Source organism: Erithacus rubecula (genome assembly GCF_903797595.1).
Source record: "Erithacus rubecula genome assembly, chromosome: 3".
Classification (NCBI taxonomy): domain Eukaryota; kingdom Metazoa; phylum Chordata; class Aves; order Passeriformes; family Muscicapidae; genus Erithacus; species Erithacus rubecula.
The window spans coordinates 52,738,760-52,759,556 of record NC_136689.1 but is presented as its reverse complement, the minus strand read 5'-3'; the positions used below and the strand labels follow the sequence as shown (position 1 = coordinate 52,759,556).

The 20,797-nt window shown below is 35.5% G+C and overlaps 1 protein-coding gene across 6 annotated transcripts in view; it reads left to right on the top strand.

Annotated features, from left to right (window-relative positions):
• CDK13 (cyclin dependent kinase 13) overlaps positions 1-20,797 on the top strand; it is a 46,737-nt gene that overhangs the window by 8,714 nt on the left and 17,226 nt on the right. For all 6 annotated transcript variants that reach the window (XM_079301913.1, XM_079301912.1, XM_079301909.1 and 3 more), the window contains exons 2-7: positions 2,690-3,301; positions 6,672-6,839; positions 7,105-7,244; positions 8,501-8,671; positions 17,130-17,319; positions 19,793-19,849. In XM_079301913.1, coding sequence (XP_079158039.1) covers positions 2,690-3,301; positions 6,672-6,839; positions 7,105-7,244; positions 8,501-8,671; positions 17,130-17,319; positions 19,793-19,849 — 1,338 coding nt within the window. The remainder of the gene's footprint in view (positions 1-2,689; positions 3,302-6,671; positions 6,840-7,104; positions 7,245-8,500; positions 8,672-17,129; positions 17,320-19,792; positions 19,850-20,797) is intronic.

The following is a 20,797-nucleotide window of genomic DNA, read 5'->3' as shown; positions in this document are numbered from 1 at the left end:
TTTATGATATGAAAGAAATAGGGCTCATTCTGAGACCTTTAGGGCATGTTCTAAATTTAGTACAGGTCGCAGTGAAGTACTTGGGATGGAAGTTATGTTCTACAGGTAATTGGAGAGACAGTCAGTCTGAAATAGCTGATTTATTAACAAGATGTGCAAGGAAATTTTTTCAAAGACAGGTTAGTGACATCCTTGCAAATGATGCACCATTTATAGAAGTCAGTTTAGGATAACAGGGACTATTAGCTTGTGCTTGATGTTGGAGAAATGTAATTATGCTGATTCCAGGACAGATGCAGTTCTGCAGTAGGAACACTTCTGTTTGAGATCTACAGTAATTCCTCTCCAAAAGTGAGAGAGCAGTGTGAGGAGAGCTCTGGTTTAGCATTTAAAGTAGGTGTATTTCCTAGATTTTTTCACTTTTTCTCCCTGCTACATTGTTTTAACTCTGTATAATGGAACTTTATTACCTTTGTAGTTTTACTTCTGTTTGACCAAACCTCTGAAAATATTCTGTGGAATTTAGTACTTAGATTTTCAAAATAATGAGAAAAATTACTTCAGCAATGGGGTTCATAATCAGGAGTGAGTGAGTTTTCAATGGAATTTTTGTGCCTAATATTATGATTTTATTTGGTGTTTATTAGATATGAACATTAATATCTCTTTACTAAGTGAACATTAGATTTTGTTAAAAAATTGTTAGAAGAAAGTCTTGAGGCTTTTTACAATTAAGCTGTAAAAAACTTTCAGGATTATAATTTTAATTGTTATTATTATTGTTACTATCTCTCATTGTTACCTTGCTGTGCCAGAAAATTCTGTAAAGCCTACTTCCTGGCATGGAATTGAACTGCTAGTTTCCAAGAGTTATCTTTGTCTGAGATTTGGATATTTTCTTTCCTGAGTCTCTAGCCATTTGGATCAATTTCACCCGTAGAATTTTGAAGCTTGTGCTGTACTATCCAGTGTGCATATACGTTGTTCTCAGTTCTTGTTTGATCTGAGTGACTTTTTATTGGGTAAGAGTTCCTGCATTATAAAAAGTAGGGAGTGTAGATTTAGAAATTAGTCAATATTCCACACAAAAGAAATGTTATTGTACTAGATTAAATATTTGTTCAGTTGAAGCATTGAGATATAAATTCTTGTGTTGATAATTAAAACTGAATTAATTGTCAGTAAAATTAAATTTGATGTGGGATGGGTAGTCCTGATCATAGTATTGTGATCCTGATAGTATCCTGATTATAGCTGGCATTCTTTTTGTTTGTTTATCAGGTTTCTTTTTTTATTGTTTTTTGTTTTGTCTGGGGTTTTTTTTGTTTCCTTTTGTTTTGGCAACCTCCATACACTGGTGCCATCTTTTGAACTCTGAAATCCTTATATCTTCAGGGAGTCTTATTTTTGCTATTGCTTGATGCATTTTTCTTTGTTCAGCTGATAAATACTGGGTGTTTTTAATCCTGCGTGCTTTTTTGTCTTCTTCAAATTATAAGCAAAATAAATTTCCATCAAACTTCAATCAAGAAAATATTGTAAATCTGATGAATATCCTTGTTATTCTTGGTATGGTAAAATGGATTAAAACCCCTACATTTGGTTTAATTTAATTTATTTCATAACATTATTATGTGTTAGCAGTGGATTAGGCTACTTTACTTGTTCCATGCCTTTCAGCTCAATTAATTTTTTCCCTTTATTTCTTAATGAACAGCTAATTCATTAAGAAACTAGTAGTAGGCAAATTAGAATATCCCTTAAAATTTTGAATGAGAAGGCATTCATATGAAATGGTATTGTTGTTCAGTAGAAGTTTAAGATTGATGCACCCTCCTCTCCCACATTCTAGGAAATTTTCTTGCTATGATTTTGTAGATAGCTTAGATTTTTTTTCTTATTATTGTTAGAGTCTGCATTCAGATGCAGTTATAGCATAAGCCCATCTGTGGATTATGTTTGCTTGTCAATTGCTGTAACAAATATTGGGTGCTTTGGGTACTATCAGGCAGTATTGGGTTTTTTGGGAAGGGGGAGGTTGTTTGTTTTGCTTCTTTTTGAAGTTGTACAATTAGATTTCAAAAAAGGAAAGCTGTCTTGGAGTTGGCTATATTGCAGCCTTTAGTGTTCATTTTTTTTTCTTTAATATTCCATTTTTTTCTCAGTTAACTTATTTCGATTATATTTATGGAAGTGAAAATTCAGAAGTTCCTACAATTAATGCTTCTGTGTTGTTTAGATTTCTCTTGTCCTGTTATTATTTTAATTTCATTTTGTTGGATTCTGACTATGTAGTAAATTGGATTTTTCTCAAATACTGTATATACTAAAGGTGTTTGTACAAGTTGCATACATTAAGATTTATTTTAAGGAGAAAACTATCTCTCAGGTAGTGAGGAAAGCAGAACATTTCTTGCCTTATATAAAAGTATTGTGTTTTGCATTTGTGTGAGAGGAGAAACTGTATCTAAGAGTTTTAATGTTTTCTAGCAGAAAGGTGTAGGATCTTGATTAGCTATAGATTTCTTTTTTTAAATGCATGGTCTTTCTTATTTCATAGACTTCTATTTATTCTATGAGCATGGTGATGTTAATTGATTTTAAAAATGTAATTTGTCAAAAAGCAGATGTGCTGGGAAAGCAGCTAGACTTAATTTTACCTGGGTAAATCTTTACTTTTTTGAAACAGGAGATCAGCAAAGTCTCGAAGCAGAAGTCCATATTCATCAAGGCACTCCAGGTCTCGTAGCAGACACAGATTGTCTAGATCCAGAAGCCGTCATTCAAGTATTTCTCCTAGTACATTGACTCTGAAGAGTAGCCTGGCTGCTGAGCTGAACAAAAACAAAAAAGCAAGAGCTGCTGAGGCAGCCAAAGCCAGTGCAAAAGCTTCCAATACTTCAACACCTACTAAGGGAAACACTGACACTGCTGCTGCTGTAAGCACACCTCAAGTGAACAACGTTAAGGACCTGAAGAAAATCAAAACTGAGCATACACCTTCTCCTACCAGCAGTGCAAATCTGAAAAATGACAAGGCAAAAGCAAAGGTCTCGGTTCCTGAAACAAAGGCGGAAAATAATTTAATTGCAGACAAAATTGCTAAACAGAAGCCTGCAGCAGTGAAAGAGAATAAATTGGCTGTTGTGAAACAGCCACCAGTCCCTGTGAAAGAGAAAAGCAAACCGAGTGTACCAAGTGTAGCAGCCAAGGAGAAGGATCGAATTGTTACACTACCACCCTCCACACTGCCACCCTTGCCTTTGCCTCCCACGCTGCCTGAAGATAAAGAAACTGATAGGTGAGTTGTGACAGACATTTGCTTTTGGATTGTTTTTTCCTTTTTGTAATGGTTGTTGTTATTTCCTTTGGAAAATAAATACAAAACTATATGCTAGATCAGGCTAATGCATTATTTAATTTGTTCTTGCTCTTCAGCAGTTTGACTGTGGATTGTTAGAGAACTGGAGGAATTTGATCTTTAAAATAATTCATTAATTCTTGAAAAAAGAAGAGTTTGGTCTGAGAAGAATCTTTCTATAAAAAGCCTGCTAAAGAAATGTTTTAAAATTGCTGGTACATAGTAGCTTTGGGACTGAAAGGATGCATTCAAGGATTCAATATTTCAAGTTGGGTGTGAACATATACCTACTTCTGGGGAAAAGTTGAATTCAGTAGCAATATGAGAAAATTCTTCATGTAGCTGGGGTTAGAAGAAAAGATTATCTTCCCTTTGAAAGGCAATTGTTTTATAGCTGGGCGTTATTTTAATCCAACTTATTTCAAAGATCAGTATTATTTTGAGTGTATATAATGGGAGTGAGGTTCATGGCTTGTCATTTGTGTTAATTTTGAAAAGTAAAAATTGATCTGTAGTAAAGAAATTAATTTCTGTGTTCCAAGTGTCATCTGAATTTAGACTATGTTAAGTCTGTTCGTAGTCCTAACAGAGAATCTGTGCTATGATTTATATTGGAAAATTATGCTTTTAGAGAAGTTTTGGTGGGTTTTTGTTTGTTTGGGGTTTTTTTTGTTTGTTTGTTTTTTGGTTTAGTTTGGTTTTTTGTTTTGTTTTTTTTTTTTTTTGTTTTGTTTTGTTTGTTTGTTTTGGTTTTTTTTGTTTTGGTTTTGGTTTTTTTTCACTGAAGGTACTATATGCCTCTCACATATATGCAAGAAATCACAAGTAAGCCAGAAATTTTTAGCTAAGAGGTAAAAATGTTTCTCTTGTGTTTGCTATTAATTTAGGTTTGTATTAAACATTAAGGGTGCATAGAAGGCTTGGGAAATGAATACATCCTAACATAGTATTAGACAGTTACTTTTTTTTTTTTTTTAGTTGTAGAAAAGCAATAGTTTCTTGTCCTTCAGCACTGAACTCTAGCAAACATAACAATGGTGTAGAGAATGTATGGTTTCGTTTACATTTGTGACAAAGCCATCCTCTCTAGGTAAATGAGAATCCTGATACTGTGAGCAAGATTTACTGTTTTTACTAAAAGTTATCCTATCTAGTTTAACTAAATATGACTGGCATTGCAGTATTAATTGCAACAACATGAAATGAGATTTCATATTGAAGCTGGCTGATTGCTTCTGATTATTATTATTGCTATATTTTAATGGATTGCCTGTTTTAAGTTAGCTAAGCTGAGGAGTTAAGCTACAATGAAGCAGTGATTCTTTCAGTACTGGACTCATTCATTCAAAACAAAAACTTACTGCTTGCAAACAGCTGCATTAGAAAGATTAATGAGAAGTAATGGAATGTCTTTTATGCTTTGCTTAGTTTTGCCTATAGGATGTTATAAACTTTGGAGTAGAAATTATAAGTCATGATAAAGCTTATGTCATGAAAGGATGTAGATCAATGTTTTTAATGGTAGAAGAAGGGAAAGGTATTTACCTTGGGCTCTGAGTTACTGCGGGGAAATTGTGTCAATAAAGAAAGTTTGAGCTCAGTGCTATTGAGAACTGTCTGGTTCCTTCAGTAAAAATCTCATAAACCCACAAATAAGGGACCTAGGGGACCATTGGTGTTGAAGCCCCACAATGCAGTTTAGCCAAAAGGGAAAATTGTCCTGCTCATCAGTGATGTGTGATTTAGCAGACCTGAAAAAAAAAAGGACTGCGCTTGGCTGCCTCTTTTTATGTGCCACTTTTAAAATCTCTGTCAGAACCTTTCATATGTTATGCTTTCACTAATTTTGAAAATTTTGGGGGAAAATTATGAGAGAAATACTAACATATATATTAACTTCAAAATAAAGAGTTTTTTATTGCCATGACAGTTACATGCACTGCACTAAGGTGGTTTATTCTTTATAGCATGTTAATCATTATATTTGTGATGATAGCAGTCTATGCTTCCTTGTGCTGGTTCTTTAAAATGGGACAGTGGTAGTTTAGGAAGTGGTGAAAGACATAAATATTCAGTTTTCACAGAGAAGCATAGACATATGCGAAACACTGGAATGCTTTATTTGAATATATAAGGACTACTCATTGCAAGAAAAGTAAGAAAACGTGTGCATTCTCTATTATGGGAGTTGGCAATATCTTTCCATTTAGAGAAATTCTTGCTTTGTCTATGAAACTAAGCAGGCAAAAAGTAGAAAAAGTCACAGAGAAGGATGAATAGTGTGATTTGGCAAATGCAGCTAATTTGGAAAATGTCCTTCGAAGCATGACTTAAGTTTTATTGATACAGTGATGGAAATTAAGAGTGAATACGGTGTGAGAGTTGTATAGGAGAGAAACAATAATGTAATTTGTATAACACTTAGAAATGGTCATGGCTTTAAAATTACTGGATATGTAGTAGATGAACAAGTCTAGCTAAACTAAAAGAAGTTCTGGTAAAATGTAGCCATGTACTTCAGAAAAAAAGTCCTGCAGCAGTTACGATTCCCCATGAGAATGGGAAGAACCTTTCTAAGATCATCATGGGATTGTTGAAAGAATGCTGTACGTGTGTTTGGGGATTTTTCTGTTATCTAATTATGGTTGGTTAAAAATCAATCAGATATCAGTAACCCATGTTAGAAAATCATTGTCATTTTTGCATCTAATTTTTTCCCCACTTGGTACGTATGCTGATCACTAGAAATGTGTTGAGTCTGGAGTGTCTCAGCAAATGTATGCAGTTAGAATCTATGGATGAGGTGATGTGGACAGCCTCCTAATGCCCTGCAGTGTTAACATACGCTTGAAGCTCATCTGTGGAGACCAATTTTAGGGAGCTGGATTAGTCAGATCTTCTCTCTTATATAAGAAGTCAAAATACAGATTTTGCCACTAAACTTTTGATGTTTGCCAACACCTGAGCTCTGAATGTTTTTAATAGTCTAGGCCATAAGCTTGGAAAGAAGCTTACGTGGCAGAAGAAGTCTGACCTGGTAAGGCTTCTTGTGTTATCTGACCTCTGCTTTCACCAGAAAGGTCTGATTTCACAGTTATGTAGAATTGTGGTAGTTAACTATGCATCTTCCAGAGAGCTATTTGTGAGTCATTTATCCAAGTCCTGCAGATTTTAAGAGCAGAGGTTTCAGGTCTTGATGCATTGACAGTCTAGAATGTATTTTTTCTAAAAATAATTCTAATAAGTTTTGCTTCGATATTAATATTTTGCCATCTTCAACTTATTAGCAAAATTATATTTTTTTTAATAGTTTGAGAGAGAATCTTTCAGTGAAGACAGTTAAAGAAACAGAGAAGAAACTTCGCCATCTGCTTGCAGACTTGCCACTTCCACCTGAATTGCCTGGAGGAGCTGAGGTACCCAAAAGTCCTGAAGAAAAGAAGCCAGCAGTTCAGTTACATAGCAAGAGAAGACCAAAGTATGTTTATTAAAGTTTTTTTAAAGCTTATAAAACAAGTAGAAATAATAACAGTTCCTTTAAGATATGTTCTTGTCAAAAGAGTTCTTCTTTTTGGCATATTTAATATTAATGTGGTTTGACTCAAACTGCATGGTTTATTGCCACTTATTGGTGATAAGACAGTTAACTAATAATGTCTCAAATAGTGTTGAGGGTGTCTTCAAAGTTAAGACAATGCCTAGATGTACTAGCTGTATTCTTAAAAATATTTATTGCTCTCTAGAATATGTGGACCACGACATGGTGAAACAAAAGAAAAAGAAATAGACTGGGGAAAGCGCTGTGTGGATAAATTTGATATCATTGGTATTATTGGTGAAGGCACTTATGGGCAAGTTTACAAAGCCAGAGATAAAGATACAGGTAAGTTCAAAAAAGATAAATGTAATCCCACAATTTTAAATGAACGAGGTGATTTTTGTTTTTGTTTTATATTAAGTAAAATTTGTGATATTTTGCCCTCTTATGTTTGGAAATTTTTTAGTTGTTGGTGTGTTCACTTCTAAGTCTAGCATTTGTCTAAATCAGAAATTACTGTTTGCTGCATTGGAAAATCATTTATCTGTAAAGCTGTGGCTGAAATCCAGCTGAGCAGTCCTAAATTCGAATTCTTAGTTTTTGAGTTTTGATGCTCTATATAAAGTTGAACTAGTAAAGAAGAGAGGCTAAATATCCTGGGGAAACTAAATGTTACCCTAAAGAAGTTGACAAACAAGTTAGTTATTTGTGTGTCAGTCATCTCTTAACCTCCCCTCCCATAGAAGTTGTTGCTTTCTGCATTGAAGGCGTCCGTACAGATACAGTGAGCAAATCTGTTAGCTTTGGATTCAAATCCTGTGTGGAGAGTGGCATTATGGCCTTTGAGATACCTTAGAAGCAGCTGTGTTATGGGCTTTCAGAGCAAGTGGATGACATGCTGGAATATGGTCTATTGTGAGTGTATCGTGTAAGTTAGTGTAGGGTAAGTACTCTTTTAGAACTAACAAAATTATCAAGGCTGTCAATTAACTTCTCAGACACAGCAATAAACTTCCAAGAACAAAATGATTGAACTAACATGTATGGTCTGTAGACATCCTCCATCATGAGTAGATTATGCTCCTGCCATTTTATACAATCCAGTTTGATCCAGCCTACCCTGCAGTAAAATAGTAAGGGAAAGTCTCCTCACTGTAAAAATGGCAGTGCCTCTTGTGCTTGTAGAAAGTATACTGATGAATTTGAGAACTCTTTAATCATCTTGCTCATATCTTGAACTGCACAGTATTTCTGGCTAGGTACATGCATTCTGACCAGTGGTCATATAGTATTAAAAAATTCAGAGTAGTCACAGGTCTCTGTCTCTAAAGCTGCTGCTGATAATCACTCTTTACTGGTAGACATGGTGTAGAATACTGGGATATGTGAGTTGTGCAGGAGGAAGGATAGCCCTTATAGTGTTTAGCTGAAAGTTCTCGTTTTTAGAATGAGAATCTTACTTCTGTATGTGATGCTGATTTCTCTTAAGCATTATGCTTGGTGCAGGCATCAGGGTTTTAAAAAAACAAACGTAAAAATCAATACTAAATCCCATGGTCAGGTTGCTAATCTTAATGGGTTATATTGAAACTTTCTCTTAGGGGAAATGGTAGCACTGAAGAAAGTACGCCTGGATAATGAAAAGGAAGGGTTTCCAATTACAGCTATTCGAGAGATTAAGATTCTTCGACAGCTTAATCATCAAAGCATTATCAACATGAAAGAAATAGTGACGGATAAGGAAGATGCTTTGGACTTCAAGAAGGACAAAGGTATGTGTGCTTATGGGTTGCTCTTTCTGGACTAGTTCTTAATGTGATAGTCTGCTCTGCTGGATTTGAAGTTATGCTTCATTAAAAAATGCATTTGCAAATTGTGATGCTTGATGAGGGATTTTAATTTTGATTCAAATACTATAAGAAGTTGTTTATCTAACTCAGCTATGCATTTTGCTTTTATTTTTTTCTGCAGATACTTTGTGGGATTAAAAATGTATTGCTTGAATGTGGTTTTGCTGTAGAGGAACAGATGTTTTACTCCTTGACACCCATGGATTAGGGAGGCCAATAGTAATAGGAAGCTCTTAATTGTGAGCTGTTTTTAACCTCTTATTTTTTTAGTACTTTCTTTAGTACCATCTAGAGTATAGTAGGCTGTATACTGAAGATATGTTTTTCATTTTAGGCCTTGGTATTTCAATTGTTCTTCAGTTGCTTTTTTGATGATTAAGCATGTGGGTTTTTTGCACTAGAAGAAGAGTAAATGAAAAGAATTAAAGGCAAGACTTGTATAGTGGTGGTGTTTTTTCCCAAAGAGAAGGCATGCAGACTTCTACTCTTGGTTCCTTCAGTTTTGAGTCTGTCTTGTTTGAATTGTTTCAGCCTCCTTAGTCTAGAGATTCAAGCAAACAGAGTGAAAATCATGCAGTGTTGTTGCTTGGTACTTCTGATATTGGAGTGGTATTTTGCCACTGGAGACATTTCATTTTAGGTCTTAAGTATTGCAAACCTATCATATTGGAGGTTTTTTAGTGTCCTGTGAGCAATTTGTTAGTTTGGCTTTGGAGAGTGCTTGGAATGTGATACCTGTCCTTCTTCGCTGCTCTCCTTCCCTGAGTCTCTATACAGTATGCCTGGCACTAGGGCAGGTAGAAAATTCTGTATATACTTCATGGCCAGCTGAAACACCAGGTAATGTGATGATTCAGAAGGTGGATATGAAGCAGGAATTAGTTTTGTTTTTTCTTAGCATCTTTAGAGAGAGTATAATACCTTGAAGTGTATACAGCACTGATATCCTTAAAAGCAGGAAGTATCTGGCAAGAGTTTCTCGAGAATTGTGCAAGTTCAGTGGTCAGGCCCTGATGAAAATCCTGACAGTCTGCAACAGCCAGTTTAGTCTTTGTATGTGCACTAAGTTTTAATTAGGTCTAACCTACTTGGCTAATGAGACCACACTGAGTCTTGACTTACTACATAATGACTCATTAATGATTTTTCTTTCTTTCTGTTTAGTGCCATGTTTAGAATTGAATAGTAATTTTTTTCTTTTTGTACTTCAAACTCTGTCTCATTAATTTCAAATGGGTTTTTTTTGGTCCAACTCTGTATTTGTGCTTTTGATATTACTTCTGATTTAATCTCTTGTTCTTATTTAACAGCATATTAACACAAGTATATTTTGTGAAAATTTACAAGGGCAGGAGCTTCTCTGGAGATGCTAGAATAAAATTAATTTCTGATAGTAGAGCAAGTTCTGATAGTTTCCTGAAAACATTAGCAGGGTAATGAGACTGCTCTTAGAACTTCTCTGTGAAAAGATGGAAGCTGTGTTTTTTTTCAGACGCTGTATTCTGTATTTCTCTAGTGAGTAGTTCATTGTGAGACAGGGATTTATAGCTGAGTTGTGGCCAGATTGTAGTCTATGCAGGGAATGAATGCAAGTGGGAGGAAGTTTGGTCTTTTCACAGCAAAGTGTTGCAATGCAGAAGTAGCCTGCTTAACATAAAACCAACATTAGAAAAGTGGTAGTGATAGTACAACAGGCAGAGCTTACAGTAAAAGCAGGGTGTTTTGCCTATATGATGAACATGCTTATGCTTAATGTATGTTGCATGTTTACCATAGCTTTGAAATATGACTTGGAAAACCCTGCTGATATCCCACTTAGAACCTATTGCATATTTTTCTAGTTGGTATGAATGAAGTTAATTTTGTTTCTAAAGCTGTGTATCATATCCTGGCATAGTACTCATCTGCTTTTTCACTTAAGGCAGTGTGGGGGTTTTTTTTTGGTTGGATGATTGCATTCAGTTTTCTGACAGTAGTGTGTTACAGTACTTGATTCAAGGATATTTTTTAAGATAGTAACACTGGACCACAAGCCAGCAATAGCTTGGCTTGTACAACTTTGTCCTGATATTTTGAGCTGCATTGCGTGTTTTTAAATGACACACTCAAAAGTCTGGAAGAGAGAGGTTTACTGGTTCCCCATGTTAAAGCCTATCTCTTTTTTTTGGCATCATTTTATTTTCAAATAGGATGGAAGAAATTATATCTGTGTTTTATCCTGGCCAGCTTGGACTATAAATTTAAAGACATGAAAGCTTTGATACATAGTTTTGGGTTTATTCTTTCTCTAGTAACCATTAGAAAAAGAAGTGTAACACAGTGGAGCGCTGTGTGTTACAAATCTTTCAAGTGCATTTTTCTCCATCAGTGGAAGTGAGCACCTTAGGCAGAGTAATTGTTTGTATAGATTGGGCATATACAAATCAGATGAATGATACATGGGTCTGTATACTGAAGATCAGGAGTTTTTCACTTTGCAGTCTTCATTATGCATGACATGTGCTTGATGATAAAGTTGGAGAACGGCATTACTATTTACAATTAGTTATGCTGCATCTTGATTCTCAGACACAATCCTGACAGATAAAAGAGTGTATGTTGGGTGTGGCCACAAGGGGTATCCATTTTACAAGTTCCTTGTGTAGGCTTTTCTCATCTACCTGTCATTGAGAGGGAGATAAGTGAACACCCAGATGTAATGATGGGAACTCATGACTGAGGTTGTATTCATTCTTTTGTGTGTCGGGCCACCTTATCAGTTACAAAATGAGTTATTGAGAAAATGCCTTTCTCGCTTAGGGCTGATGTCAGTTTTGGTTTTTTTCCTTTGTGAGTTTATAATTTATATGACTTTGGTGTATATCTTTTTAATTTGGGCTCTTGAGATGGTTCTTCAGTTCTCAGTTGCTTTTAACAACTGGGAGATGTTTGCAAGTGCTCAACAGTTGAGCTATGGGATTGACATGGTCTCTTTTTACTAAACAAATGGAAAATGCCTGACTTAGCTTTTGTTGCTGTGAATGTAAACACAGTATTTGTACTGCCTGACATCCCTTCCTCCTTTTGACCAGGATAGGTGTTCTTACTAACCTGATGGAGGACTTAGAAATTAACATGGAGACCAATAATAAAAGATCTGGTTAACATTGCAGCTTAGGCGTTTTTTTCCTGTGATTTTGTTTGTGTGTGAGAATTACCTGTTTATGTATGTGTGTTTCTGTAATTAATTTTAAGATCTGAGTTTACTTTAGTTTACATTTTGAATTGATTTGCAGTACGAATCACCTAACATTTTTAGGCTTTATGTTGGTATTTATGTTGGCAGTACTGTCATACAGGAGGACACTAACTCTGCAGTACATTGTAATATGACTGACAGGTTACTTTCTCACAACTGTCTAGGAGTACTTACTCAAAAATCTTGTGGTTTGGAAGGAGTCTGTGACAGCAGTCGTAGTCAGTGTTATATGATAGCTAGTTTGGTCTGTGTTTCCTAGGAAGTTGGATAAAAACAGAGATTCAAATTTCAGAAACCTCTAGTGCTCTACGGCTTGCTTTGCTGCTCCCAAAATAGCTGATAGAAACTTACCCAAATAGTTTTCATACTAGACCTAAATTATCAGGAATACTGTGACTGCTTGAGTGACGCTTCCTGTCTGTGTATGCTGTACTGGGCTTTGGTCTGGAATGACTGCTGACCTAATTGAGTTGCTTTTCAACTTGCTCCATGTCAAAATGAGAAAAATCTCTGATTATTAATCAAAGATTTTTGTTTGTCTGCTTTTAGTTTTTGGTTTTGGTTTAGTTGTTTGGGTTTTTTTTTCTTATTTCTTATTTTTCTTTTTTCTTATTATTGTATTGTGTGATGAAATGAGGAGAGTATTTACTCTCAGGGCTTCTGTATGCTCTTGGCATGTATTCCTATTTCAGAACATATGTGGAGTTCCTGCAAGAGGAAAATGCAGTTGAACTTGAAAAGGGGAATAACACAGTTATTAAATAGAAACTGAGTATTGGGTGAAAATGTAAAAAAATAGTATAGCAGCAATGTTTTCTTTTAGTCTCAAGGTGATTAATTCAGTAGCTATGGCTATATTTGTTGTTCTAGAAGTTAGAAAATAATAAAACCTGCATCAAAAGAAAAGATTAATACCTATTGAAGGAATTTATAAGGAACCTCAAGGAATTGGAGGACAATTTCTCCTTTAGTTGTCAAGCTGTGGTTGATAAAATCCTATTTAAAACTCTTGGAATAGTATATCATGAGTACTTGAAGAGAAATGTTAAGGAAATAGAATAGTAAATGTAATCTAATTGTATTGAATCAGTCAAGGGTAAGAATAATCTATGTATTGCATAGAAGAAGCTGGAGGAGGCTTATTAGCAAGATGAAATGATGGAGTCTCATTTTGAAAACTGAGTACAGAATAAATGTTGAAAACCTGTTTCACAGCTGTATTATGCACTGAATGAGGCAGGGATACTGGGGTTTCTTTAAAGCATTTCTGTATTTCGAGATACAGAATTCATAATTGTATGTAATGCATTTATACTAGAATTCAGTTTAAATTTACATGTAATAAGGCATTTCTGCTCTCCTGGGTCCTCAGATTTCTATTTAATCATATATTTTGAGAAATGTTGAACACCTTTCCTATGAATTTCATTTGGAAAATACTTCCTTAAAAAGTCATAATCTATGGGTGCTTTTGGATCATTCTCCCCTGCACCACTACCCTCCCATCCCAGTTTGAAACACTTGTATCTTTGAGAAAAAATGGTGTTCTGCTTTGTCGGATATGTGTGATTTGAAGACAGCCCAAAGAAATCCAGACCCTGCCAGTGTCACAAAAACGCAAAGTATGTATTGTTAGGAGTTTCTGAAAAAATCCTGTTTATTGCAGATCATTAGTGCCACGTTTTGTTGAGTTGCCTCTCTTGTATGCAAACCTTTACTGCATTTTATCTGCATTATATGTACATTACTGAGCTCATTTCGTTTTAAGAAACTGCTTCTGTTAGAGCTCCGTGACCTGAAACATATGACCAAGAGGAGATGTGTTAATCCTTTGATTATTCTAAATTGGTACCTCACTTGCTGAATCCCATCATTCTTAACTTACAAAATGGTTGGAAAGCTGCATTTTTCCAAGTGCAATCAGAAGGAGGAAGGTGAGGATTATTTCCATCATTGTGAATCTCCTTTATTTATTGTGTACCTTCCTAGATTCAGCTATAGAATAGATTCAGCTGCTCTCTCTTATCCCATATTCAGAAATCTGCAGTGTTCCTACTGTTCAGCTGTTCCAGCTGCTGCTCTGTCAACACGTAGTGACATTAAGATTTCTGATAATCTGGATACATGAAGGAAAGTAGATGTGAACGTGATGTTAACGAAGGAAATGGGCCACCCAGACACAACCTCTCTCTTAGCCTTTGTTGCAGTGTGTGGAAATGGACTGCAGGCTTTCTCCCACCACAGAGGTGGGAAGTGCAGGTCTTTAACACAACAGCAGTAAGATGAGGAACTTTAAAGTCAAGTGAGTAATTCTGAGTTCATTTTAATTGCGTGCACTTCACTGTAAGAGAGCTTTAGGTGTTTTTGTGACATTGCTTCCCAAAATGTGGACTGGGCAAAGCTAGCATCAAGCAAAATCTAATTTTAAAATGTAACCTCCAAGTTACAAAATGTTTTGCACTCATAAAAGACGAAACTGTTATTTCTTCTGTTATGTTTTCCTTTTTAGAGGAATGAACATTTGTGTGGCATTTGTTTTGGTAGAACTAAAGTATGCTGTGAGCTTGAACTCAGACTAAGCTGTAGTTAGCACACTTCTGCATGTGCATAGTTCATTTGAGATGTCTTCTATGACTGTTTCCTTCTTCCTGAATGAATAGCTGCTTTCCCTTTTATGAAGGATCAAATCCCCTAATGTGATGAAAAGCGATGAAGATTTGAAATTATCTGGTGGAAAGAATAATGTAACCATTTTGTTGACAGAAACTACGAATCTCTGTCAAAAAAGGGCACCACGTTTGTCTAGGAATGAATTAACAGGAGTTTGACTGCAGTTTGCTTGATAGCTTTTTTGCAGCTATGGTCCCTTCTAAATAAAGCTTGAGTAATACTGAAAATCAGGTTTGAATGGTAAGATTGCCAAGGTTAATAGACTAATTTTCATATTTTCTCGTACTGAATGAAGAAGTTTACCAGTTTTTCTTTTGAAAACAAATTTTAATAATGTGTAGTTAAGAAGTAGGCAAGAATGCACAAGTGTAATGAATCTGTACGTTTTCTCTTGATCTCATAAGGAGGGAATATTGAGGATTTATCCTGTTTTAGTGTATGTTTCTCACTAAGAGTTGCAGAGAATGTGAATAAACAGATGTCACCTCCCAGGTGCTACTCTACTTTGTTTATGAATCTTCTCTATTGTCAGCATTCCTTCTTGCATTGTGACTGCTGGTTATAAATACCAGTGAAAAAATCTTGGGAGTTAGTGACAGAGCAGGAAATTGCTCAAGGCATGGATCCTGCTTTGCATGTATACAAGAGGTCTCTGTTCAGCTGTTCTCACTAAATAGTTTCACAGTCAATCTTTCCCCTTGTCATATACACACATGCAGCCAGCTGTTAAGAGAGTTAACTTTCTCTTATACTTCAGAGCAAGAAGGTACCAAGATTCACTGGGTTCATTCAGTTTTGTTGAGCTGAGATCCTCTGAAGGGCACATACAGGTTATTCTCACACTGCAGCATTAATATCAGGTGTATTGTTTTGAGGCATTTTAAAATATGTCATGATTCATACTTCAGTCACTGTTGAAGCAGATCCAACAGCAAATTGCCAGCTATCTAATTTGAAAAGACCAAGATTAGGAGCCTCTGTGCTTTTCCATGTTGAACTGGTGAACTGGACTGGTGAACTTAGTTATGCAAATAATAACACAGCAGACTTTTGATTATTCATAGCTCTTAATACTCCCTCTTTCCTTGTGGAGTGATGGATGGGATTGTGTTGTACCTATTTGATTAATCTCCTGTTTCACCCCCTCTGTACATAACAGCAGGGGTATTTTAGAATGAGTATTTTGCTTCCTCTGTATAATGCAGAGCAAGACAAAAGTACCTAAGTCGAAAACAATGAACTCTTGAATGTCTTACGACACAATGGCCTGTGCTTTAGCTGATGTATGCTGATTGTTATTACAGGTTTAACACTTACTGTGTGGTAATCTTCCTGAATAGCAGATGGACCTTGCCTTCTTTATTCCCTTTTCAGCTCTAAATAAGAAAAGGAGTCAGTTCATTAGAATGTGGCCATGTATGTGCACAGTTTCCATCAAGCTGACTTCTCATTATTGCTCCAAGATTTCACTAGTTTCTGAGTTTAAACTTTTTTAGGAACAAGAATGTGTAATGAGTTCTTGTTGGGCAGAAGCAATTGATAGTGGTAGATTTAAGGAAGCTTTGGAAATGCAAGGTAAAGAGGCCCACTTGAATCCACATTCTGGGTGGGTCTGTCTTGATTCCTTCACTCTGCAGGGTCTGCACTGTTCTATGTGTCCCAGGGTGAAGAAGGGAAAGAATGAAGTACTAAAAAATATATTGTACTGGGAATGGTTGTTTTGGAAATTGGTTATTGCTAGTTCTGAATCACTCGACACTTTTCCTCTTTAAGAGTGCTTTTATGTATCAAAAGCCTTGGCGTTAATGGCTTTATTGGTAGAATGATACAGGCTGATGCGAGGTAAGACCAGATTCTCTTGTGCTTAATGTATGCAACCTAATGTGGCAACTTAAAATATGGAGTCTGTCTTTGCAGAGGTGCTGTTACTAGTAGGTTAGTTCTGCTTTCTCATTTTGTCCTGTCTTATAGGTATTTTTAGTCTGAGAAGGGCAAGCTTATTTCTGACCGAGTTATGTAGAAATCTTAAAAAAAAAAAAAATATTACTGAGTCTCGACAAATGAACAATAATGTACAATAAATCTTGTACTTATTTTGTTTCTAGATTTCTCTCCAAACTTTGCATAGGTAATATTAACACAGTTAATTTTTCTTGAAATAAAATGGTGGAGATTGAGTTGTAGAGAGAGCACATGTTCAACGAGACTGAAACACCATGTGGTAATAATATTTTTCTTTTCACAAACATTTGACTAGTATAATTGTTTATACGGAACAACAATTTATTAAAACTTTTTACTGTACTATGTTTCATTGGACATGAGATACAGCTATAAATACTGCAGAAAGTCTAAGCAGTTTTATGAGAAATGCTTCTGATTTTAAAAAGTAGGCAACAGCAATGCTTTGGACTGCTGTTAAATCAGTTTTTCTGTTTGTGTTTCTCCTACCCTTTCCCTTTCTTTTTGTAGGTGCATTTTACCTGGTATTTGAATATATGGACCATGACTTGATGGGACTGCTGGAATCTGGTTTGGTTCATTTTAATGAAAATCATATTAAATCTTTTATGAGACAGCTGATGGAGGGCTTGGCCTATTGCCACAAGAAGAACTTTTTGCACAGAGATATCAAATGTTCAAATATTCTACTAAATAATAGGTATGACTATTACTTAAAAGTACGTAACAAAAATTGTCTGTTAACAACATCTTTAAATCATTCTTTCAATCTTCACAGTTCACGTGATTGGAGTAATCAGCAAAACTTATTTTCTAAATTGCCTAGTTTCTTTAAAATCCATTGCAAAATTTTAATCCAGTACTCTTCCTGTTTAACACTGGAGCCTGCAGCTGTGTATTAAACTTAATCTATATTAAAAGAAAAGACTCAATTTTAATCCTGCTAAGTCAGAGTACTGGGTGGGGAAATTATCTGAGTTCAGATATATTAAAACAGAATTGTAGGATGTGTTAGATGTGTATTCTTTCTGCCATCTCATTTCAAGATCGAAGAGTAGCTTGGTTGGTTCTTCATGACAGTTGTGAGGTCCTCATCAGTCAGGATAATGCTTTGAAAGAGTATTTGATCAGGCATGTTCAAACATGCCTTAACTTGCAGTTATTGCTGTAATCAGAAGAGGAGAATAATTTGTTTCTTTCTACTTGAACACATGGTAAATACAAATCATATTAATAAGTGTGGTGTTTTCGGTGTGCAGCACCATCAACAAATAAAAAGCCAGTGTGAAGATAGTGGATGACTTCATTACCAACTGTTGTGCGTCATAACCTGGAGTACTGAATCCAGGGAGCAACATAAGAGCAAGGGTTATAACAGCAAAAAAAAAGTGTATAGTTAAAAAAAACCCCATGTAATCATCTTCTGGGTTTTGTTGTCACAGGAAATCCTCTGGGTAGTGTCAGGAATTTCAAAAAAGATGAAATGCATTCAAGGACAGGATCATTAACACCTGCTAATGGGAATGGGCAGGGATCCCTATTTTAGCATCCTTAACACAATGATTGTGGGTCATGGTTAGTATGAGGAAGATGAGCCCCAAAGGGTTCACATGTTCTCCCTAAAAATGTAGTGCTGCTGTTGGGTACTAAATACTGGGCAAAATGGATCAAGGATCTATTTTGATAGGCCTAGTTTTCTCCCAGCTTTCTCCAAATTAAGTTTCTATTTCTTCCTTCTTTTTCCCTTAGAGCAAGCTAACACTAGACTGCTTTCAGCCCTGTATCCTAATGCAGCCTTGCCAGGTTATGATACAGATTCTTAAACACATGTACATGTTTCTCCCCATTACTTGCTGTTTCCACACGCCTAATCTTATTACCTGCTAATCTCCAGGGTTAATGTTTTCTGTGTGCAACTTTGGCAACTCAGAAGCTGGGTGTAACCTGACAGTGGAGAGAAGTACCTTATGGTAAAAAAGGAGCTTGTTATTTTACTGTGCTCTCCAACCCAGGTTACAGAGTTGTTCTTTTTTTTTTTTTTTTCCCCCTAGGATAGTGTCTGAGCATCCTTAGATTTTTCCACCAGTAGCAGAGAAACGTGATAGTAGATCTGAATAATTTAGCCAGTGTTTCAAAAATCCTATTACCAGTTACAGCCTGAAGCTAAACATATGGATTATGTATCTTTTACATGAGTAACTTAAATGAGTTTTTGAGCAAATATATTTATCTTCTACAAATACATTCTCAGAAATAGTGTTAATGGGTGTTTTTCAGAAAATCAGAGTAAAGGTCTGAAGAGAAAAGTGAAACTATAACTTGTATATTTTATCATCCCAAAATGGTCATGTACATGTTGTTACCACAAAATCGTCATGTTAGTTGCAAATCTTGCCATGATTTGATAAAATAGCATGTATTTCAAAGTGATGGGGGTTATAGAAGTTATCAGTACAGAAAAGGAAAACCATATAAAACAGTCTAACATTCATTTCATGCATTAGAGAAGCTTGCAGGTAGCTTTCTGTTTGAATCATCTAGACTTCACAAATAGTGTGAGTTTCTGGTCATAGAGCAGTGCCTTTTAGCTGTGGAACTTACAGGCAAGAGCTGTGTATCTTCTACTCTTCCCCTCATATATGGAAAAACACAGGAATGGGTTAGGGGTTATGTCATTCAGCAAGTTGGCTGCTGACAAAAATAGAAGCCCTTATCTGGTCGGTCACCCTGATGTGAAGACTGTATTTAAAAGGTACAAGAGCAGAATAGGACTTTGATGGCTTTCTAGAAGGAAGTATGACTGCTAATAGTTGCTTGCTGTACAAATACTCATGCTAGCAGTAAGGCCTGAGAAAATAGCAGTTTCTTTCCTCAGTTTTCTGCAGAGTTACTGACTGGAATGTTTTATGGTATAGACGTAAATTTTGACAAACATCCAGTAACATAAATGCCATTTGATAAGCATACCCGATTTTGCTTACTTGTCTTTGCTATTCAGTAATTTAGCATACTGTTTACTGAAGAGATGTAGAGATAGCAAAGCATTGCCTCTTCATTAATGTGGTTTGGTGAAGATCAGTTTGCAGCTGTTTCAGTCTTAAACTTTACCTGATTTTGGGGGAAGAAAGTTTAACAGGATTAACCACTAAATAATTATTTGTTTTTTCCACCAGAGGGCAGATAAAGCTCGCAGATTTTGGGCTTGCTCGGCTGTACAACTCAGAAGAAAGGTAAGATACAATTATACTGTGAAAAAGCATTCAGAAGTTTAATCTTTTTGCATAACAATTAGGAAGGAGAGAAGATTGTTTTGTTTAGAGGAAATGTTGCTGTACTGTAATACAAGTAATTGCTTAGGAAAGTGAAAGAAATACATATTTTCTTACACTGCATAAAACCACAAAAGTCTTTTTGTGCGAGTATATTTCTTTTCCAGGTGTTCTGGATAAATAATGGTAGAATCTGGCCATATATTGATTGGAAATTAAATTACAGTCCTGGGTTTCTGATCCTGTAAATCTGAGGTATATTTCTTCTGTTGGTACACCAAAAATGTTATTTATTTCTGCTGACACAAATTATCGTACAGTTTCTATTCAACAAGCATTACTTTTGTGTAAGATTTACTTGACATTTCAAGAGGTTAATTGTATTCTTTAGGCAGTCAGTGCTGTTGAGTTTGCTGGAAACAGAGATACAAGTTTAAATAAAAGTTATTCTGAAACTCCTTGTGACTTGTACTTCTGTTGTTCTTGGCTTCATTACGTTCGTACTCCAGGAAACAGGTGCACAGTTTTTTATGGTTAAGAACTTTAGTATTTACTTTGTAATGTAGTATTTGTCATGTGGAACTGATTTCTCAAAATCTAGGCTGAATGTTCACTACAGTCAATAAGGTGCTTGGATACAGAAATGGTTGGATGCTTGAGCTTACTTTGATTTCTGCATGTCTAATTTGGGAAATAATATCAATAATGCTAACTTTATGGGTTTATTGTTTTCTACACAGCTCTTAGGTTATTGATAAATGTGTTAGCATTAGTTTCTGAGCTGTTGTCTCAGAACTCTTATTTCTGGAAAATATGCTTAAGTACAGTTACGAACAGTGTTGAGTATAATAGCAAAGTGAAATAAGCATCTGCTAGCTAATTTTTTTTTTTTTTGGATGTACTTAATAA